The 23,893-nt window shown below is 45.4% G+C and overlaps 1 protein-coding gene across 1 annotated transcript in view; it reads left to right on the top strand.

The window, feature by feature from the left end:
• Window positions 1-23,893, top strand: part of DNER (delta/notch like EGF repeat containing) — a 185,489-nt gene that overhangs the window by 72,460 nt on the left and 89,136 nt on the right. The window contains exons 2-5 of the mRNA XM_087819363.1: window positions 226-522; window positions 3,028-3,122; window positions 5,545-5,711; window positions 22,405-22,550. Coding sequence (XP_087675489.1) covers window positions 226-522; window positions 3,028-3,122; window positions 5,545-5,711; window positions 22,405-22,550 — 705 coding nt within the window. The remainder of the gene's footprint in view (window positions 1-225; window positions 523-3,027; window positions 3,123-5,544; window positions 5,712-22,404; window positions 22,551-23,893) is intronic.

Here is a 23,893-nt window from a genome sequence, read left to right on the forward strand (position 1 = left end):
GCCGCGGGTTTGGGAGGCTCTTCTCCGCTATGTGTGTATCTCTCCCGGACGCCTGTTACCTGTGGAAAGCTGAATGTCGGGGTGACCGTGGCCGGCCGCCCCCAGTAGCCCAAGTAGTTAACGTTCCCACCGGAACAGCGGCTGGGACACGCCGAGCTCATCTTCCAGCCCTGGCACCGCTTTTCTTACGAGGGGATAATTGACCCGTTTATGGTCTCCTTTCAGATTGTGGCGGATCCTTGTGCCAGCAACCCTTGTCACCATGGCAACTGCAGCAGCGACCGCGGGGGCTACCTCTGCGTGTGCACCGACGGCTATGAAGGCCCCAACTGCGAGCAGGCGCCTGCCAGCCTCCCGGCCTCCGGCTGGACCGAGTCGGCGGCTCCCAGGCAGCTGCAGCCGGTCCCTGCCACCCAGGAACCCGCCGGCATCCCGCCCCGCTCCCAGGCCACCGTCACCCTGCCCACCTGGCAGCCGAAAACGGGCCAGAAGGTGGTAGAAATGAAATGGGATCAAGTGGAGGTGAGAATGTTCTGTTGTGCATCAGTAAGGTTAAAATAATCCCAGTAATTTTAATGTCAGCAGTAAGAATGGAACACTTTTAAGTTACCCCGTGAACAAAGCCACGTGCCCTAGCGTCTTTCCTCTGCACTTGTTTGGGAAATCTCTCTTGGTTACCCAGCGGGACATTGGGTTGTGATTGTTTTTGAGCATAAAAAGTAATTGAGGGAAGAATAGCAGTGAAATTATTTTGGGGAACATCCGCGTACATCTGTGAGGCAATCCTAGATTTGGGGGCAGATGGCTCACTGAAGGGTCATATAAATGAATGTATTGCAGACCCTCAATTGTTGAGCTAATTTTACTTATGGAATATTATGCTCAACTTTTTCTTGCTTTGTTTTTGTTTCAGGTTCTATTTTTGGTGCCTTGCAGCACTTCAATGGAATTTAGAGGGAAAACTATTTTTTTGATTTAAAAAAATTATTAAATTTATTGGGGTGACATTGGTTAATAAAATCATAGATTTCAGGAGTACAATTCTACAACACATCTGTATATTGTACTGTCCTCAAAGTCAAGTCTCTGTCACCATGTATTTGACCTACTTTATCGTTTTCTACCTCCCCCAGCCCCCTTTCCCTCTGGTAACTACCATAGTGTTGTCTGTGTCCGTGAGTTTTTGTTTCTTTGCTTGTTTGTTGCTGTCTAAAATATTTTGAGAATGCACTGGAGAATGAAATTTGCAAATTTTATTTAGTTTGGCAACAGCAAATTCTATTTACTGATGATTGTCCAGTCTGGGTTTGGCTTATTGTGTTTTCAAGCTTGTCAAAAGTCTCATTACACATAATATAAAATTTTCAGCACATCCCTAAAAGTTGACATAAAATATAAATTTGCTAGCTGGAAGAATTTGGGAACAAATCAAAATCATGAATTTGAGGTGACAACGATAGTGTAATTTCATTCCATATTTTATACTTTATATGACATCTATGTAGACATGGGGCTATATTTTATTACAGGTTTCGTAGCATAAATGAAAGAAACACATAGATCTTTGTGTAGTACTTTTAGAGTGAAGGGATCTGTTTAGAAATTTCCCTTATGAAAAGAGGTAAGGCAGCATCTCTTTCATTTTCTGGGGTAATTACAACCAGTTGACCTACTTTTTTTTTCATTACCACCCAATTTATGAAGGCCACCGGATTTATACCCAATTTAGGAAGGCCATCCGATTTGAGGGCCACCCAATTTATGAGTGTCACCTGATTTAGGAAGGCCACATTGAAGCTACAGGGCAGTGTTTTTCTCCTACCTAAAAACTAATGGACTTGTCCTGATTTCATACTTCTAATAGATGCTTTGAAGTTATGATGTCAATACCTCTTTGCTGAATGACTCACTTCTTGAATGTGAAATAGATTTGGTTCCTTGTTTATCAAGGGAGTGTCCTTCAATGAAAATTTCTTCCCAACCAGCCATTCCAGCCTGTTTGTTTAAAGACAAGCTGCCCGGTAGCTGGTAAATGTGAAGTAGAGACGCCTCACCTTCCATCCTGCTCTTACTTAGGCAGGTGGAAAGTGCCAGAGGAAGACACCTTCCCTTTGCATGAAGCCATGGTGCTTTGGGAACCTGAGGCTATTTGGAGCCTTAGGGGACTGAAATTCATGGAACCGTTGTTCGTTACACAAACTTATCAAGTTGGACTCACGTCTTCGAATATCCATGGCGGACTTGATCTGTAGCATTTGACTGTTGAGCCTTCTGGACAATAAGTTCTAAGTGTCGGCAGGTGAAAGTGCTGGGAATTTGTGTTCTCAGTTCATTCAGTGATGAGGGACAGACGAATGACTTGGTCAGAAGCACCTCATTGGACACAGCTCAAGTATTCACAGTATACTTTCTGATGAGACAACTCTACCCCCAGCCCCCACCAGCTCCTTTTTTGTACACATCAGTATAATACTTTGGGGCATATTTCACTTAAAAAATGAAGGTGTAGTCCACAGGGAGGAAAAGGGCAGCTTCCCAGTGACCTGGCCTTAGTGTGCGCCCCTGAGACCCATCTCTGCACAGAGCAGGTTACTTCTTTCCTACTGCTTGTTTAAAGGCTCAGTCTCCTGGTCATGAAGGTTTATACCTGCCCTGGGTAAGCTGGTGCTTAAAGGCCATGGCCTTCTCTAAGCATGTAGTCCTTTGGGGACCCCTAGCCTGAGCACAGAGCAGAGGCCAGTGACTCCTGTTGAAAGAGCAGCCAGCAAACCCCGAGCCCTTCCCTGGGATATCCTATCACAGTTTTCCCAATCCAGGCAACGGGTAGACTGTTCCAGAAAAACTTTCGCATTTTGAGAAACTCAAATGGCAAAGCTTTCATTATCTTTTGAGTTGGTAACGCTTCACTTGTCCTTTCTCTGTCCCTTCCCCAGCATCATGGAAAGGGGCGGAAGGATGCATCTCATGGAATTTTGCTTTATAATATCTTGTGCTGTGGACAACTGCAATCTTTTTGTGTTTTTCCAGGTGGTTCCAGATATTGCCTGTGGGAACGCCAGTTCCAACAGCTCTGCCGCGGGCCGGCTGGCATCCTTTGAAGTGCCTCAGAATGCCTCAGTCAAGTAAGAAAATTCTCAGTTGAAAACTATTAGCTTGATACTGTGACTGGATGGTAGGTGGTATCTCTCCATGTAACAGGTCTGTGACTTGTCCATCCAGTGAGAGTCATGCATGGAGATTCATATGTTAGGCATGGCCAATGTCCCTCAACAGCTCGAGGGTGCTGTTTATTTCAGAGGAGACTGTTAGAGTGAGGACCCGGCCAGGATGGAGACGCAGAAGTGTGGGATTGGACTGGGTGAGTCAGGTGTGAGATGAGAAACCCCAAGGCCTGAGATAAGGTCCAGGGCCAGACCCTTCACTTCCCAGGTGATTTTTGCTTCCAAAATTCTTTGGCGTCTTAAGATTTGAATGGACCGTTGGTTAAATTCCTATGCACCATTTACCCCAAATTTAAAATCTCAGCATTATAATCTCTTTAAAAACAAAGAGCTGAGAAGAGAGCATTTTGTCTTGTTTTTTTAAACTTAAGCTCTTTCAAATTACATGCTGCCCATTGCCACTGGTGGGGATGGGGGGACCAGGCACAGGGAGGCAGGTTGGCTGAGCACCTGCTGGGTGCTAGTTGTGGAGCCTTTCTGGGGACCGAGGGTGGAGCCAGCATTAGAGCATCCAAGTCCAGTTGCTATTAACTACCATTCCCTCTCTACCCCCCCCCCCCCGGCAACCAGTGGCCATTTGCTGTCCAGTCTCCAGGAGAATAAGGGGCCCATGGCCCTGGTTAACCAGCACACTGCATTGGCTCCCCTTTAAGGGAGCAGCGAGCATACAGACCTCTTCCATTTGTCCAGGGTTACTTCTGCCCACGTTGCCTTCTCAGCAAGAGAGCCCCTGGGAAATATTTGGAAGAGGGACTTTGTTACTTTGCCCCTGCAGCCCCTGCCCGAGCCGGGACTCACCCTGGTCGGGGGAGGAGGGGGGCAGAGCTGGCACCTACAGTGAACTCTGGGCACAGGGCAGAGTCCTGGAGCCAGAAAGGTGTGGCGGCCAAGGCAGCTTCGCGTTCCACCAGCAGGGGGACCCCGCTCCTAAGGGTTTCACATGAAACCCTCACAGGCCTGAGCTGGTTTTAGGGAAATAAGGTTCATTAGTTTATGAAACCATCTCCCAGCCCTTTCTTCTCTAGGTCAGTGGTTTCCAACCTTTTGCATCTCCTGACACACATAAACTAATCACTGAAATTCTGCGGCGCACCAAAAATATATTCTTTGTCAACTGGACCAAAAAAATAGGTATAATTTGGATTTACTCACACTGGATGGCTATTGTTGGGTTGGCTGTTGTTATTTTTTTGACAAGCTAAGGAAAAAGGGTCAGTGCCTCTGACTAAATAGTCAGGTTTTGCATGTTAGAAAAACTCTTGGGGCACACTGGTTGAAAACACTGGTCTAGGTCATATTATCTTCCATAAACCTTTTCAAATAGTTCTAATTTTCTATCCCTTTAAATGCTTCCCCCCCCCCCCCCAAAACCTGAAATTCTCCAGGGTGCCCTTAGTTAGGCTGCAGAGCTGGGAGGAAATAGCAGAGTCTGACCCAGGCTGAGGGCTGACCGACCTCTGGGTGCCCTGAATTCTCTTGTGATGGTTACTAACCCCTTGTACTTGGAGTTACTTATGAATTTAGTCTTTTATCAGTCCTTTTCTGAGCACCCTGCTGCAAGCCAGGAGCTCTGTGCTGGAGGAGGGGCAGCTGTCTCCCGGGTAGAAACCCAGGGAAGGAAAGGGGGCAGGAGATGGTCAGGCAAGATCTTAGAGAGAGGAGGTGTGGGGCTAAGCCTTGAAGATGGCTGTCTCCCCGATGGAGGAGGCGAGGGCTCGGAGCTGGGCCGGAGCCTGTTTGGGGAAGAGACAGGAGTCCTGTTGCCTGACCATTGGGTTGCAAGGAGGGAAGTGCCAGATTTGAGTCTGAGAAGGGAACTGAGGCTGAGGTTGATCAGTCACCATGGCATCTTATTCTCTGGATTTTATCCTGAAAACAAGAAAAAGCTGGGGAGACGTGAAACACGGTAGGTGACACACTTTCGCTTGTTTTGACAGCACACCTCAGGTGGCTGTTTGGGATGCCTTACACCTCTGTAATAAATTCAAGCAGGATCCTTTATGTTGTGTGGAGATGGAAGGAGTTGTCTCTAAAAGAACTCAGTGTACCTCTTTATTTTTGGTTAAAATTGTTACCCAAAGGTGACTTACGTTTGTGATTTTGTGCTCTATTTTTGATCAAGTAAGAGAGAAACATTTCTAACAGATGTGGGAGATGACAGCCGGGAGTGTGCACAAATTGGGTACTTGTTTATTAAGGTCTTTTCATCCATCCCTGACACAGTGGATGTACATGTCTCTATGTTTATGCTTAATTTGATGGACTGGTTCTAAGATGAATCTTCCTGGATGGGTCACTCCATTTACACCGCTCCTGTTTTCAGAATCCGGCAAGATGCCACTGCCTCGCTGATCTTGCTGTGGAAGGTCACGGCCACGGGATTCCAGCAGTGCTCCCTCATAGACGGCCGGAGCGTGACGCTCCTCCAGGCCCCCGGGGGCCTTGTCCTCCTGGAGGAGATGCTGGCCTTGGGGCCCAATCACTTCATTGGTGAGTTATGGAAATCTTCCCCCCAACACCACGCCTCGGCGTGGTGTATAGAGACAGTGCATAATTCTAGTTACCAGCACTATTTCCTTCATTTTAAGTGAGGCTCTGCTTATAAGCAAAATTGGTTTCTAAGGTAATACTTCCAACGTGGCTCAAAGTGGGAAAAGCGTCGTGGGCTCTGGGTGCCTGAGACCGTATTCCAGCCCTGGTCAGAGCGTCTCTGGCCGCGCTTAGTGCCCTGAATGTTGGTTTCTGATTTCTATCTCTTCCGTCGTCCGCTTTTCCCAAGAATCATGGGCCACCAGATGGAGGCATTGAATTCATTGGCTAACAACAAATTCTATGGGAAAAATTTATCTTTGAAATGTTTCTCCTTCAAGGGATCATTTTAAAAATTTACTTTGATAATACTATATATGATCTATTAATCACTAAATTACACTACCTTCTCAAAAATGATACTTTAGGTTCTGCAGGAGACAATGATTTTGAGTAACATTCTTTATTTCTCTAAACCGTTATTTTCCATTTTGCAAGTTGGTGATCTGGTATCTTTTAAAATCCCCTACCTAGGTTTTCTGAGTGTATCTGTGGCTTGGATGGAGCTCACAGTCTCCAGTGTGATGCTCTGTGAAGGTAGCAGACAGTCTGTTGGGCTCCTTCCAAGGAAGAGTGGCCAGGTTTCTCAGTGGTAAATTGGCTCACACCCACACACTGCCAGCTCCTTCTCTTTACAGAATCTTTTCATCTTAAAGAAACAAGATTTCTCTTTTGTCATCATTGTGGGAGCCTCGTGCATGTTGCGTTGGCATGTGTTGAATGCTCTTTTTGTTTAATTTTTTTTTTTTTTTAATAAAGCAGCTTCTTAAAATAATTCATTTTTACAATACGGGGCTCTGTAGACATGAGTACGTTTTAGTGAAGACCTGAAAGGCAATTTTGAAGAGGACAATGGCATTCATCTGACAGATGAACGGATCTCTGCGAGGGCAGGTGGGAGAACTTCCACACCACAGGGAAAGTCCCGGCATTGTGTTGCTGTGTTTAGTTGCTGCTGCTCCTTTTTGGAAATAAATATGAATTCACTTTCAGGAATCAACTGTCTCCTCTCTCCCCTTGACTGTCATAGATTCCATGTACACAACTGAAGAATGAAGTATTTTAATGTTTTTGTGCAGTAGAGCAGAGCCCCTCCTGTGTCTTTGAGACACAACCTTGGTGTCTGTCACCAGCTTTATGCAAATATTCCCTTTTAAAGTCTATGGTTGAGAGCCTAACGTTAAACTTCTACATAGTCCAGGTGATGAGAGTAGACTTATATTGGACCTGTTTCAGTGCCACTGCACTTAGTTTAGCTTTCCTTCATGACCACTGCCTTATGAGTATCTTTACTGTCTCATGGAAAGAAAGAGATAAGGCATTTTACAGAGCATCTAGCGTCAGTTTCAGCTCTTCTGTCCTCTCCTTAATTAGCCCTCTCTTTTCCTTAAATCTGCCTCTTCCAAATGTCATTTGCTTTATGCAGTGTTTTGGGGTAAATAACAAAATTGGCCTTTGTGTCTGCTCCATGGGCGGTATCGTGGGTGCTCATTAGCTCCCCGAGTGACTCAGTGGCCCAATGGTTTGTGTTTGCAGATAGGAAAGATTTGTTGTTAACGCAGTTGCAGCTTGCCTATCTTAGTACAGGATTTTTGTATATGTACTTTTGAAACCTGGGGTTGCTTGGAAACACTGCTGTGATGGATGATCTCAGGTGAGGGACAAACCAGCCCTCTGGTGGGTGGCTGTGCATTAGAAAGCTGTTGGGGGTGCCCATTTCCTTAGGATGAAATCCCCATTGGACTGCTTAGGTCTTATTTCCTCTTGTCACCTGCTCTTAGTCATATCTCCCCTCACGTCTACACGGTGGACCTCTGCTCTGTCACCCACTGCCTGCCCCGCCCCATCCTTCCCATGCCTCCCACCCTAAATCTGTTTCTGTTCAAGACCTTGGTGAACTCTCCAAATCTGGAGCAATTTAGGAGAAAAACAAGCAGCCAAAGATTCTATTCTACGTGGATTCTCAGATCTCCTTAAACTCATAAATTTTTACAAACACGCAGACGACCTGGACCGTTCTCATGGCTGGTTCTCCGTTGGATCAGAAAACCCACGTGGGGCACGTCTGCTTTACCCACACGTCCCATCTACCTGCTGGCTCAGAAACCTCGCTTTTCCTTCCCACTTCTCTCTCTTATGATCCGTTTTGGTTCCACCTCAGCCTGGTATTTTATCTCTTTCCTCTTCTCTGAGACGACTTTCACACTAATGCAGCTGCTCCTCTCCACCCGCTTTTCCCAGCGGTCAGGCTGCCCGAATCCACCTGTTCTCTCCCTCACTGTGCTCCTGGCCACGGCCCACTGTTTCTATTAGTTTCATGGCACATGGACCATTTTTTCTTGTACATTTTTATGTCTAATTTGCATCATAAAAGTAAGTGCATTTTTATGCTTAGCCCAGACCAGTTGCTTCATTTAAGACCTAAAAGCTGCTCTTGGTACCTGAGATGGAAAGAGTGAATGGTGCAACCACAGCCCACAGGAACGTCCTTGCAGGGGCTCGGATCCCTTCTTCAGGATTATAGCTACTAAATTAGCACCCATCTCCGGAAATCAGGGACTTCCAGGTCTTTGTATCTGATGTCTTACCTGAATTAGAAACGTCGTCCCCAGTCTGTGCACGACCCCTTTGTGCCTCCTGGGAGCTGCTGAGTGCTTGAAGTTTCCTCAATTCTAAGTTTCCAAGTTTAAAAGATTCTTGTCCTGCAAAATTTCTAAAGCAGTGCGTTCTCTGTTTTCTTTTTGAGAAATAAGAAGGAATAACATGGCACTTTAGCAGGTACAATGAAGGGAGGAATTTCCTTTCCCCAAGCTAATGAGACTCAGCTGGTGCAATGGACCTTCCCAGCCCCAGGGCTATAGATCTTCATGGACTCACCTGATACATTGATCCCACTGGCATGGCAATGCTTCTTTGGAGGTGGAGTCTTTTATAGTCTAATAGTTTATACTACCATTTTAAAAAAAAAATGTAATTTTCAATATACAACCAACTAACTGATGCTGTTATTTTTAGGCAAAAGTCTGTATTTTGGGCTCGGCCCCAGGTTTTGCAGCATGTGATCACATGAGAATACCTATGTTTTTCAACATTCTCTGCTCGTTGAATGACGTTTTCTTTGATGGGTTTATCTGCTTCCCAAGTCTCCATATCAAGGAATATAACCCTCTATTTACTTACATTTTAAGGCAGCAGTTCTGTGTTAGTTTGGAAGATATACATCCTATGCCTTCGTCTCCCAGGCGCTATGCTAGTCTGGACACACAAAGATGACTTAGCTGTGGCCTCTGAGTAAATGGGGCAACAAAGGCAGACACAAGTGCTGTGAACAGGGACATTAGAAAGTGTGGGATGCAGGGGAAGGGGCAGCTAACGCTGCCTGGGGGTGGGGAGGTAGGACAGGCAAGGTCCTCTCCTTGGATGTGCAAAGGGCAGAATATGACATTTTGACTTCACAGGAGTCTGTCATTGAGATAAGTTAATAAGAGTGTTAGAAATTGACTAATGGCCATCACAACTGGAAATAGAATTTAACTTCAACAAGCATGTCATAGAACCTTTGAAAATCCCATCCACGCCTCCAGCGGCCTCTCATTCTGGATATGAACAAAGTTATATAAAGTTAAGTGCTCAAGGTGTGGATTTTATTTCCTGGTTCTCTGTTTATCCTCAGCAGGCAAAGGAGGGGCCTTCTAGTCTTTGACATGAATTTTCAGCAAATCCTCTGGGATCCTTTATTAAAACTTTATTTTCTTAATCATGAGCTCCATCTCTTTCTTCCCAGCTGGGTAAACTATACCTAAAAGCCTTGTCCTTTCAAATGTAAGTTTCAAAAATAATTTAGCTGCAGTTGGGGTGCCTCATCCTCTAAGTATGAAGAAAGCCATTTGGGGTGACGTGTTCCACAGAGGACTGCACTAATTGGTAGGGGTAGTGGTGGGCAGTGTTCAAAAAAGTTCCAATAGAAAAGTAGGGACAGGAGATTTTTTAACATCATAGTTTGGCTGGAGAGCTCCCCAAAGTCATGCCTAGTGGCCGATATTATATTTTTGCATGTGCCTATTTTAGCAATTTTTTTCATTTTTTTAAATCTTCACTTGATATTTTTCCATTGCTTTTCAGAGAGTGGAAGGGGGGAGAGAGAGAGAGAGAGAGAGAGAGAAACATCGACATGAGACATATTGATTGGTTGCCTCCAATCATGGAGGCCAGGGATTGAGCCCATGGCTGGAATCGAACCCAAGACCCTTTAGCCCACTGGCCGATGCTCTAACCACTGAGAAAGCCGGCCAGGGCTATTTTAGCAATTTAGGCATCAGACCTCTAGGTGGTCTTCCTTTAACCTCAGCCATTTCATGATGAATTCTTTTATTTCTCACTTGAGAGTTAAGAGTTAAAAGGCACCAGGAGATAAAGAGGCCTCAGGAGTACTACTTGGCCACTTGGACCATGTGGAGCAGCCGGGATCTGGCTCCCTGTGGAAGACTCAGGGAGGGCAGGGAAGGGGGTGGGAAGAGACAAGGGCCAGGTAGGTACAGGCCAGGACATGTCAGAAGGAAGATCCCCATGTGGAGTGAAACATGCTCAGCATGCATGTCCTTTGGGCCTGTTGGGAAGGCCACCGGGAGATGCAGAGTCAAATCGGTCCGTGAGCTCTTGCGGCCGTGAAGATTGTCGGCCTGCTAACCTCTCTTCTACACACACTTTCAGTTGTACTTTTCCTGGTGCTATGTCCATTTTAATTTGTATTTGAGTATTTAATGCTATGTATTTTCAGTAAGCCCCTCAATCTTATGGACTGTTAGGATATAAAGAAGTAAGATATCGGTTGGGTACTCAATATTTCAGAATATCCTTTGCTATACCTTGATAGCATTTTCATTGATTTTGATACTGCTTTTTAGGTCCATTGGCATAGGATGGGTATTTGCACCCTAGCTCTGACCTGGTTAAAGCAGGGTTGGTTCTCTGAAATGTCCAAACGCGTCTTCCCAGATGCTGGATGCTGCCAGACTGTTCTCTAACCCGCCCCCCCCCCCCCCCCCCCCGCATTCTCACAGTGTTAGGCTCTGCTTAGTTGCATGAAGCCTCCAGTCTCAGATCATTTTCAAAAAAGCTGCAATATGGTATCAGCTCTTATTGGTGGAGCTGGACCACATATGTACCTTACCAACCATCGTAAACTGGGCCTCCGAGGTCTCTGGCCCCTTAGCCATGCACTGGGCTGGGGTTTTCGCCTGTGAGCTCACAGGCAGAGACTTCTCTGGCTTCCTGGAGTGAAATCTAACTTCCTACAAGCAGAAGCCCCTCACTTCACAGCTGTCACCCTGTCTGGCTATGTCTGTGGCCTGGACCTGTCTTCAGGACCCCCCAGCACTTCTGCCTTGGATGCCAGCCCCAAGCGGGACTGCATTGCCCCTGCCTCTGAATCTGGTGGTCCGGATTGCTGGTCAGCCTTTCTGGATGTTCACCCAAGCCCAGCCCTGTGTTTCCCTGCACAGCTGGCATCGTTCCCCAGCAGACTCCTTCCCCTTCTCCCAAGTCGTCTGCGAAACCTTCGCTCCTCCAGGTTACGCCACCCTTCGCCCCGGGGATCGCATTTACTGCCAGCGTCACAACTTAGTGTCCGCATGTTCCCGGTCCTCTTTGGTATGTTGGTTTTATACCTTTAGCTAGAATTTGAGAGAAGGGACCATATCACCGGTCCTTGTACCATGGTGGCCACATGGTAGTTTCCCGAGTGATTAAACCCTGTTACTGTGTGGCAGTTACCTGCTCAGTAAGTGCTGCAGGAAGAAAGTTTCCTGCTGCAAACTTCAGTCTTTAGGAGTCTTCGTAGAGTTTCACACCCCACCTCTGACATTTACACTTTCTCCCCTTTTATTACATTGAAATGCTTTAGAGGGTCAAGTTAAAGAAAAACGGAGAGAAAAGAAACTTTCTGTCATCCCGTTGGGGATGCTACATTTTGCATTTTGTCTTTTAAGTTACCTCACTCAGGGGCTAGAGGTGAAAAAGTGAAGGAAAGTTTGGAGGCGCTACCAGCTATAGAAACATTAACATCTTTGCTAAAAGCTTAAGACTGAACAAAGGAAATGCAAATATTTCACCTTTTGCTGGTTGTCTTAAAACTACAGATGAAAATGTATGTTGAAGTCCCTGCGAGAGGGGCAGCAGTAACTGGGACAGGTTCAAACAGGAGGCGGGTCCCGGCTGCAGGCCGGCGATCAGCCCACAGCTTACCCTCGCCTCGTGGGAAGGCTCCTATTAAACTGAATTTTACTTAACTTGAAAGCACACCCCTGTTATCAGTCATCAGCATGGTCCTTCTTGATCTTTTCATTACTGGTAGTGTATTAGGATCTTACAGTTAGTTGGCCTTGAACTTCGCTGCCTTGCTCCTGCCGTCCTGACTATGGTCATGGGCAGCATCACTTACTCATCGGCTCCTGTTCAGCGTGGTTGTAAATTAGGCACCGGTAGGAAAGACGCCTTCCACAGGGACACGCATGGTCCCCATAGTTGACTGTCCGAGCCTCGCGGGTCCCTCCCAGTGCTGGCTGCTTGGGCTGAGATGGAACTGGTCAGGTGAGCCAAGATGAAGGAGACCTCGTCCCGCCCCTCAAGGCAGCCCTTGGGGTGAGCCCCGCAGAGGGGGGCTTGCTGGTCCCCCAGACCTCCCTGCCCCCCAGCAGAGCCATTCTCTACACACCGTGGTGTGTGCCAGTTCTAGGAACCCATCAGTAGTAGGCGTGGATCAGTTCTCTGGCAGTGAAGGACCCCGGGTGGAGCAAAGCCAGTCGGAGTCTGCGTGTGTGTGTGAGAGAGAGAGAGAGAGAGTGTGAGCGAGCTCCTAAGGTGCTGCTGCGGACTCGACCACCAGCTTCACAGTGTGAAAATAGTTCTCCTGTAGCTGCTTCATTAGTTGGAGGGTTTGCTTTGTCTTGACAAGCAAACTCAAGGTATGTCTTCACAATCATAAATTCTCCCCCCTCTCTCCCCATTCTGCCTCGTTTTCTCTCCCTCTGCCTCTCGGCCCTTTTCTTAAAAAGTAAAGATGGCCCATTTTGTTTATAGCTTGATGTGGAAAAATTGAATAATGAAATTCATTTTGATATCTTAAAAGAATTTCTTGTTAACTCTGGAAAGAAATACCTTATTACTTAATCAATACGACTGAATTTTAGCCCATCCTATCCATAGATTTTGATTGAAATATTACTTTAAAACTTTTCCAGCTTCTTTTAATGTAGAAACAGACTGTCTCAGGGCTTTGCCAGTTTATGGTTGAAAGCTTCTCTTAGCTTCTGTCAGTACAGATTTCAACTAAGAGAGTAATTTCTTTAATTGTTTTTTAACAGCCAAATTTCTGCTCCTCAGTAGCATCTCTTCTCTCTTTTAAGTGTTGGGGAGGGAAGGAGGGAGGAAGGGAGAGGGGGGACAAGGAGGGAGGAGACAGGAAGAGCAGGGGAAAGAGAAGTTGACTGATTCTCAGGCCTAAATTCATAGCCCCCTTGAACTATGGTTTTCTCTCACTAGAAGGTAATTTTAAATTTACTCTTTTTTAAGAAAAATGCTCTTTGACAGACGACAATATAAATAATATTCACACTTTTTTTGAAAGAACACATTCATGTGCTGTGTGGTTATTGCCTTTTCATTTAACGCATCACTGATATCCTTTTACATGAATGGATATAAGCCCATATTACTTTTCTCAATGACCATATAGTGTTCCATTGAATCAATGTACTGCATTTGGTCTATATGCTATTATTACACAATTAGATCCTTCCTTCTTTTGGCCTCTTTAGACAGAATTTCAAACATTATTAGAGCCTTGTCTTTGTGTCTTTACTGATGATTTATTTGGGTTAAATTCCCAGGTGTGGAATTTGCTGAATCAAAGGCCTTGTATATTTTGACGAATTTGCTGCACGTTAATTATCAGGTGGCTCTTAACTTCCTTCCAGCTTTCACACGCCAACTGGTTCATTTCTGAAGTTGCGCACGGCCCCACTGCCATCGACTTTAGGCTAGGGGCTGTTGACCAGATTTAACTGGAAGCTTACACCCACCTCTTAGCAACTTCTTTAACAACCTGGAACCTTCAGGGAGCCCCTCAAGAAAAGTGGTCATTAACAGTCTCCAAAAAAAGGACAGTACAAGTCTCTCTAAACAGAAGATATTTAAAGTGGGTGCCTCACACTGTGGCATTTAGACATCCGCGTCACGGTGAATGGAATAGTTTATTATATCATTGCATCTTGCACATTAGTGCAATTGTGAAATGCCAGGAGTGGGTGGGGTATGAACAAGTGGTGGCTGCTCTCACGGTCCCTGTCACACTGGTCAAGCTCTAGTGACATTTCTCCCATTTAATATTCTGCAAAGAACATTTGTATTCCAGAGACTGCCCCTCTTTCTCGTAGATTCTTTTGCCTTCCCACTTCAATATCTTGAAGGTAGATATTTAAGTTCCATTTATCAGTCTTTTTATGAGGTCCAGATTTATTCCAGAAGAACAGGTCAAAGGACCTTCCAGAATGGGCTAATGTTTTGAAAACCTATCAAAGAGGTTTTCGAGATGGTCATTTGGTTTGGACACAAAGTCATGGTAGTTGGAATTGCTTTTCACAAAGATGTTGGGTATAAAATTCAGAGCAGCAAGTAATTGGACCAAAGTAGGGCTTAGTCAATGGGAGGAAAGTGTCGTTTGGGTGAAGAATGTAAATAATTAGGATTACATTTCAGAAAGACCCTCTTGCCTTCTCTCGCGCGCTCTGACATCTGGGCTTTGAATGCCGTGATATTTTTGGTATCCGCCTGCCTCCTCAGCCAGCATTGCTCTCCTGGCTGTCCTGTTTTAATGCTGTAATTGCGAGTTTGACCTACAAAAATTATATTTGCTTGGTAGACAAATGGAAACCTCCTTAAATAAGTACACTGACAAAGACTGTTTGGCTACATCACTAATAACAGATGACAGCCTCTGGGATGCTACCATGTTAACCAAATAAACTCTCCATCATCTGCTCATCTGTCCACGTCCCTGTGGATCACCAATAAAGATTTATTAATGACTCAGTGTAGGACACTGGACTCAGTTCTAGGGACACAAAGAAATAAAAGGTCCCAAGCCCTGGCTCTGAGAAATTTTCACCTTCAGGCCGACAGGACATAGTCATTTTGTAACCCAGATAAATCTCGTCCTATGATCTATCTCGTTCATGAAACCACATTCAAATAAACACAGTCTAGTAGCCAAACTATGAATTAAGACACTTGAAACTAAATGAAACTTGTTCTGGACAGATAAAAGAAAACCTCTCAGCCCACCGAGCTGATGGTCCCACTGAATTTAAGAATTTAATTTTGGGAGAGAGCTGATTGGAAGCCGGGACAATCTGTAATTCATTCCTTCTTGCTAGGCCCCCGAAGCAGGATCTGCGGCCGTGTTTGTGCCTGGAGGAGGGCGTGGTTGAGAGGGAGCCTTGCCAGCTCTGCTGGTTTGCGTCTCTGTTCAGGGCAGCTGCTGGCTGAGGTTGAAGCTGCTCTGCTCTGTGCTCAGCTGTTTCAATGACTGCACCCCTAGGGCTGTTAGCTCCAGCAGCAGGTCCCACCCCCAGAGATTCATATTCACTGGGTCAGGGTAGAGCCTAAATAAGTTTATGAAATATAAACTAGATAATTCTGACTCGCTGCTGATTCTAGGCATTTGTGAGCCTGATGGAGAGGGGCTGAGTGGTGGGGACTTGGCTGAAGCTCCAGGATGTGCAACAGACAGGTAAGGCTGCCTCCGAGCATCTTGGGGACTGAGCCCAGGTTGTGCCTGTGCTTGTGAGGAGACCACTAACATGAGCCAGAAATAGCCCTGCCAATCAGGCCTCATCTCCCAACCTCGCCATGCCTCCCGATTGTCCCCTCTCCAATCACAGTGACTGCTGGGGCTTTCTCGCAGAACATCGGCTGGTTCTATTTTTAGTGTAGTAAATACCTGCCCGAAAAAGAAAGGTGTTATGCATAATTGAAGAGGCACATGCATCTCAAATTAGAAACTCAACAAACACTTGTAAATTCAGGGCACATCTTTCATACGACCTTGAAGTTACCAGACAGTCTTGTCAGTGGCCACTGAAATGCAAGATTTTGTATCAGAGCAGAGCAAAGAGATGTCACAGAACAAAAGCAATCGACAGATCATGTTCACAGTGCTTGCAACAGCCGGGAAGGTAACCGTGTTAATCAACGGCTTTTCGTGTTAGCTCATCTGAGAGCCGGGTTCGCTGACTTCCTCACGTTTATAAAGTCGCCCGTAGCCCAATTAGCTGTGCATTTATAACCTCCCATTACCCTCACACCAACACAGACGTGATGAATTATTTCAGCATTCATACTAATACCATTAATCAGGATGCATTCACTGGGAATTAGTGCCTGGACGTGGTGGGCAGTTGTATTTGAGTTCTACAGGAATTTAGAGATTGATTGACTAGTATTTGATGAGATGAAACTGTACTAATGGAAGATTAAGTGATACAATTCCAACTGATTATGAAAAGGTGACAAATAGACATTGAAAAAGATTAAATGAAGAATTTCCATTGTATGTTCTGTGAGCCAACAAAATTTCAAAGGAAAGTGCAAATTAATTTTCATGTTCTACCAATGGGAACTGGCATTAAGAAATGTGTCCAATTAGGATGTGGTTTCACGTGCGATGAGAAAGGGTAGGGTATTTTTTTTTTTTTGCCTGTGGCTTGACATTGTCAAAAGGTGATTTATCCCTCAGGTTTTGTTCCCCAAACTACAAGTACTGAGGCACAAATCCACAGGGGTCTGACCAGCTTATTAAGCTTCGCGCTAGCCTCTGTCCCACCTTCTAGAGTTGGCACAGAAAGACATCATCGTCCGTGTGTCTGAGGACCGAGATGCGGGCATGGGGTGCGTGCCTTCCCAAGGCCCAAGCTCACGTACAAACCCTGCACCTCCAGCTGGAGCTGGCATCTGTGACATTTCAAACCTCTCGTGCCTGTCTCGTGCCGGTCATGGGACTTCCCCGACTGTGGACAGTTTTTATAGGTTATAGGTTTGTGCCAAATGACTCGCCAGTCTTAATAGGAAACCTTGGCAGTCTGTTTCCAACACCTACTGCTCAAGAATTTACAGCCAGAATTTTTATTTTGCACGTACGCGTTCCCTTTAACAGGAAAGAAAATGGTCTTTAGCCAAACCACTGAAGTGAGAAATGCAAATCTCATTTGCTATTAATCCCAATGAGGTAGTAATGACAGAGTCCATTTAAGGCTCTTTAGTGTTAATATTAAAGAAGACAAGTGGTAAAATCAACAGTTAATGGCCTGGAGCCAGCCATCCTGGCTCCAACTGATGCTTGACCACACCACTGCATTCCCGAGATAATGACGGACCCCTCTCAGGGCTCTCAACTTCTCATTGGCCCCAAGGGAGGGGAGTTTGCCCAAGTCACTGTTTTAAAAGGACTGTAATGATGGCAGAACATTTTATTACTGTGTTAATGAGCGCAGCTTGGGGGGTGGGCCAGGCAGAGCCTTTGTGCTTGAGTTAGGGGAGTGGGAATGGGGGGGAGGGGGTTATTGAGAGGAGGGGGAAGGAAACCCAACATTTATTTGTCATGGTTACTAGTTAGTCAAGAGTGTTAACAGATCCCTGGATAACCTTTGGAGGAAATTTGCCTTCGTTACAGTTTTAAAGCTCATCAGGGAAATCACCCAGTTGTGTAGCAAGTAGAAGCGGGCGCTCAAGCCGTGTCCCCCCCTCCTCCCTTCCTCTTCTCTTCGTTTCCTTCCGAATTTTGCGGGACTTTTTCTTTGCATGGGCCCCAGTGTCCCACTTGTTCTTTATGTTCTCCATGTGGCAAAAGTCTTACTTTTCCTTTTCGATCCCACGATGGAAAAATCATATATATATATATATATGTGTTTCTGTCGTAGTTATGCTTTCTAGTGAGGTTCTGTTATGGTCTGATAACTATGCAAAACTAAGTTTACATTGGCCTGGAAAGCTTGTTCCTGGGTCCCGCTTTCTTTCTCTCTCTCTCTCTCTCTCCTAAGTTCACCCTCCCCTTTCTGTTGATTTAATGCATCCGTATTTAGTATGAGACCCAAATTTAATCTTCAGCTCTGATGTTTATAAGTACACGTGTCCTGTGTCCGCCCACCAACTTGACTGCTCCATTTCGGGAGGGGTCTCATCCGTGTCTCAAATTTAATATTTTCACAGTGGAAATTCTTGATTTCCATGCCTGCCCCCCCACCCCCCAAAGTTGCTTATGCTACCTCTGTTCTGTGGCATCTTCCTTCTTCTCCTATCCCACAGCCAATCTATACAAAAGTCGTCTTGATTCTCCCTCCAAAATGTGATATTTGAAAAAGCATAAATCACATGTTGTTCCCCTGTGTAAAACTCTTCAGTGGATTTCCTTTGCACTTGGCATGAAATCCAAATCGTTACTAAGAGTCATGAGACCCCTGTGATCAGGCAGGCCCCTCCTAGAGGTGCTGGCCATTGACACACTGGCCGCCTCAGCTCTGTCCTTGGCACCTTCTCAGCCTTCAGGGTTCAACCTAAAAGCTGCCTCCTCCTTGGAGCCCAGTAAACACGGGTTGAATCTTGAATGAATGAGCCCAGCCCTCCCTCCATCTCTATTCTGTTCCCCACCCCACCGCACGGAACACACGGTCTGTCCCATTAGGGCGACTCCGCACACCAGCTTCGTAATCAGCATCATGGGCTTGGGCTGCGCACAGTTATGATCTGAACAGATGTATATTCAGGACGATTTTCAAAGAACTCTTAATTTTTCATTTCTTGTGGTTGTAATAAGGAATATAAGGCCCAGAAAGTGAAAAGATGATAAGACGTCCTTTTGTAATAAAAGGAGTAAGAGTCCCTGAAACATCTGATGGAAAGCCTTTGGTTTTCTGTGTTAGTGTCTCATGCAGTTTCTAGCCTGTGATTTGGTTTCCTTTTTGCTGCTGGGTCTCCCTTCCTCCCCCTGTCTCCTCCTTTTATAAGTCTCTTCTAGTTCCCTTTCCTGCTTTTAACTTTAATCAGGCCTTAGTTGGAGCAACTTCATAGCCTGTGTGACCCCAGTTCTTCGGTTTTTAAAAAGACCATGGAAAATGCAGGTGGGGCAAAGCCCACTCTCGACGTCTCTGCAGGCAGAACCAGGGAGTCCTCCTTAGAACTACTTGGCTGGATCTTGTCTCCAGTTATCAGTTGGCCCACGGACCTTAGAATTCTGAATACGAGGGGAAGATTTTCTATCCGGTCCTGCATCAGAAATTATGTTGTATATATTGATGTCATACCATTAAGGAAGAGAAAAATCGTGACCATTTGCTCTGCGTTTCTTCTGAGTGTGTGAGAAATGTCCATTGGTTTGAGTACTGTGTCAAAAAAAATCACACTGGCTTTCAGCAACTCTCAAATGACCACGTGTTGGGCCCCAAAGAATGTCTTTTGTAGAAGATGAGTTCTGTTTCACCCTGGATCCTTCCTGCTGTCCCTTTGTAAAGGCACAGCTCCAGATTTTGGCATGTGGGATTTCTCCGGGGCCGCTTGGCTCTCTGCCTCTGCTGCAGGTTGGTGAAAGTTAAATTGGACAGTATTACTTTTCATTATGAGCAAGTCCAAGGCTTTTCCCTTAGACATGGTCAGAGGGAAGTGAAACAACTTACTGAAATGATACCCTGACCTGGAAGGAGCCACCGGGCACGTTTTCATCATGTGGACAGTATATTGCCAAAAGTAACATGCTTATTCTGTTGACTGACTTTGGGAGATTAGGTGACATAATTAGGCATTACACAGGAGCTCATGACACACTGTTGCAAAGACTGATTTCTTTAATCATTCACTAAGGGATTTTAGGGCCAAAATACTCAGTCTTATTAAGCAAATAAAGCTAACATTGAAACCTTGATCAGAGTTGTGTGCAAGAACTTCTGAGGCCCGTGAAGAAGAGGGGATATCAGTGCTGTCCAAATAATCACAAAGTTGCCAGAACTTTCAAAAAATAGATGCATAAAGTGTGCCTTCTGTGGCTCACTCAGATGCCTCTGATTCAAGGTCATTGTTATCTTAACGATACTATTACTTGCATGGCTTAGACTAGTTTTTCTGCCATACCATTGGTTCTTAACTGGAAGCCTGTGTCAGAATAATTTAGGAAGTCATTGGAAGTTTTTTTTCATAAAATGTGCCTGTCAGGGGCCCATCCCAGACTATTGGTTCTGAGTCATTTGTGTTGGAGCCTGGAAATATGTCCTTGGAAAAAGTCCCCACAAAATTATGTAGTTTCTGGTTTGAAAACAATCTAGGGCCCACTACTCAGGACTGAAGGCTGGCGTGGCAGAAACCAAAGGTGACTCATCTTTGTAACCGTAGTGTTTAACGTGGTTCCTGGTTTGTAGGTGGGAGCTCAGTAAATGGTCATCGGGGTAATGGAAACAAATTACCTAGAAGACTGTGCCCTGTGTATTTTTAACTACGCATTCATTTGAGTTTCTACCAGCTAAGTACGTTTAATAGCTGAATAGAATTTAAAAAATAACCTTTGGAGGGAGGTCGCCTCTACAGAATTACAAAGCATTGTGTGGTCTAAATGCATAGTAAGTAGACAGATGATACAGATTTTAATAACAATGTGAAGGTAGAGAACATAGCAGGGGTATGAAAAACATCTTCATAATCACCGACATCTAATTTACCGCTATTTTATGTGTAAAAAGGTCTTTTCGAATAAGAACTCTGGTAGCATCCCAACATTGTAACAGGCTCTATCTCCCGATCAAGACTAATCACTAATTGATAAGCAATTATTTCTTGAGGCAGCTGGGATCTATGCATTCAAATAATTTCACTTCCATGTGGGGCGACAAGACATTCTGGAAACTCCTCTTTGGGAACTGCCTATGCCACTCTGTCATATACGTACCCGTATCCTGACTTCTTGCTTGCCACCTCTCTGACTTGTTCCCTTGCCATCGAGGAAGCTTCAGGAAAAGTGGTGTGACAATAACCATCCAAGACGTAAACTAATCGGGGGCCTGTATGTGATGTACGGACTCGGCACAGAGGGACAGGTGGAGCCCAGGGGGTCCTGGGGTATTGAGGAAAAGCTCGTGAAAGGATCTGAGCCAGGAGATGGAAGAAGGAGAAGTAGCCCAGACGGGGGGCATCGTGGAAACGTTCACAGAGTTGGGACGAGCGGGACGCATGAGGGTGGCTGGGAGGAGGGGTGAGGCGTCCGCGGCCAGTTCACCATCGAGTTCTCAATGGGAGATCTCAGGAAGAAAGCGACTAGTCTCTGTGGGCATAAAATGCCATCCTGAAGCCTCTGTCTCTACTGAGACACAGGGAGACTGGCCGCCTCCTCCTTCCCAACTGGGGGTCGAGGCGCGTCTCCTCTCCACTCTGACTCGCGTTCATTTCCCGTCACGACCTTGACGCTTGTGATTTGAGTTCAGGCTTCTGCTCTGCTTTGAGCCTCTCTTCTGCCTGTGAAAATGATCTCTTGCATTAATGTAAGACTTTGCCCTTTTAGATTCCTAGTCTCTGGACGTCCCTCAGGACATGAGGAGTAGGTGGCCCTGTTGTCTCAATGCCTGAGACAGCCTCACTTCATGCCTATGCCCAACTGTAATCATAAAAAGCCTGTTTTGATCTGCAAAGAGCCCCAGTTTTGATCAGTTCTGTGGTCCCCCTAATTTGGGGCTCTAATCCTTAACACATGAGAACGTTGGGACTCAGGCATGACTGTCTAGAGTCATTTTCACTACCTGACTCCAGTATGTCATTGATACAAAATACTTATAGTATTTCTTTATTCCAGTTGGAGGCTATATTTATTTCATATTTATTGTTACTATCTATAAATAGCCACACTAGACAAAGATCATTCAATGATAAATATGACGTATCGATGATACTGCAATTAATATTCAACTGTGATGGATCCTGTGTTGTTAGTTGGTTAAAACCATCTAACTTAAACTGATACTGTGTAGGTAGGTTGGTGATCAAGTAAGATATTCAACGATAAACCCAGCATAGACTACGGACCCATGTTGCATGCCCGCCTGTGAAGGCAGAGGTCTGCTCAGGCAGGCTGGCGATGGGGCTCGGCCTTGGGAGGCAGTGCTGTGACTACCCCAGGTACCCAGGAGGCAGAAGAGTTGGGAGAATCAGGCAGATGGCTTCCTGGGAGAAGATGGGATTAAATCAGAGAGGTGGAATCCTAACTTGTCAGAGTAGGGATGGACTTGAGAAAGTGGCCCCGAGAGGGCGAGGGCAGGAACAGAGCCGCAGGATCTGAGGGGTGACGGAGTGCTGGCAGCTCCTCTTCATGGGCCTTGGGTGTTTCGCCTGATGCCTGGGAGGAGTGGCCGGTCTGAAAGGCCAGATGCTACTGTATGTGCTCTAGTCTTTTGCCTAACTTCATGCACTTTGTGGTGTTGCCAGATTTGAACGTTGCCTAAACTAAATCCATAGTCTTATAAAAATAATGTGGACAAAACTTCACATTTCCTCTTGTCCCATTTTCTCTCAGGTTTTGTGAATGATTCCGTTAGTAAATCCATCGTGGCTCTGCGCTTGACCCTGGTGGTGAAGACCAGCACCTGCGCCCCTGCGGAGAGCCGTGCACGTGACGTGGAGTGTTCGGGGAAAGGAGCATGCACCACGAAGCCCTCAGAGGTAAGGGGACACTGGGTAGCCTTAAAATATATGTTAATATAAATGTATTAGAAAAAAACCCCTACATTTCTGGTTTCAATTATATGTGAGTATGTAACACACAGATACATAAATCTCCACATGATTTCTGAAGTAATTATAATGAATTTGTGCAGTGCTAGCCCTTCTTGCTTTGGTATGAACTAGAGACTTTGTGAGAATGAGTCGCCGTCATATCTGGTGAGAGGATACTTCACAGTTCCGAGTTGATGGGTGGTTTGTGACAAAGCTTTAACTTGCTGTTCTTAGATGCTGCACAGCCTGGAAAGGTCTTTTTAAACGGTTACTATAGCACCGCAGGGGGCTGTCCTTTTGAAAACTGCTTTTGTTACAATGGTTGACTATGATGTTTTCTTTTTCTTATAAAAATTTTGAACTGTTGGCCACTATTTGTCTTTGAACTTTGTGTCCAAGGTTGGCTGCTGCCTATTTGATGTTTCCCTAATTATCTGGAAGGTGTGTCAGGGAGTAACAAGGCCTTTCTGCTGGTGTGGGTTTTAAGTTTTCTTTAGATCCAGTTAGGTTCCATGGATCCTGCCTCCCGCCTCCCAAGAGCAAGAGATATGTATTAGGGTTCTTCAGAGAAACAGAACCAATAGGAGATTATATATGATTTATTTTAAGGAATTGGTTCATTGTAGGTCTACTCATTGTGGAGTCTCGATGAGTTCAAAATTTGATTGGGGAGAGGCTGGCAGGCTGAAGACTCAGGAAAGAGTTGCAGTTCAAGTCCAAAGGCAGTCTGCTGGTGAACCAGGAAGAGCTGATATTGCAGATAAGTCCAAAGACTGCTGGGAGAATTCCCTCTTGCCTGGGAGAGATCAGCCTTTTGTTCTTTTCAGGTCTTCAACTGATTGGATGAGGCCCACCCTCATTATGTAGGGAAATCTGCTTTACTCAAAGTCTACTGATTTAAATGTAAACCTCATCCAAAAACACCCTTCTAGAAATATCCAGAATAATGTTTGACCAAATATCTAGGCCCCGTGGCCCAGTCTTGTTGACGTATAAAATTAACCACAAGGTTTGCTCTCCAATTCATTTTTGCATCCTTTCTACTCAGTTGCATCCTTTGCCCACACAATTAAAGGAGTAGTTTTAAAATTTAGTTTGCCTAAGATTTGCCCAAGGCCCTTGACAAAAAGCCATATTGTAGGCCCCTCACTCAGGTTGTGATGCCTTTTGTTAGGCAGCCTGGTGATTCTGATGAAAAAATAGGTTGTGGACCATAATTCTGGAACTAGAGGTCTCAGGAGCAGTGTGTGTCATCTTCCCATTCTTGCTGATTCCCTAAAGCAAACATG

The sequence above is a fragment of the Miniopterus natalensis genome, chromosome 8 (assembly GCF_054644295.1).
Source record: "Miniopterus natalensis isolate mMinNat1 chromosome 8, mMinNat1.hap1, whole genome shotgun sequence".
In the NCBI taxonomy this organism is placed as follows: domain Eukaryota; kingdom Metazoa; phylum Chordata; class Mammalia; order Chiroptera; family Miniopteridae; genus Miniopterus; species Miniopterus natalensis.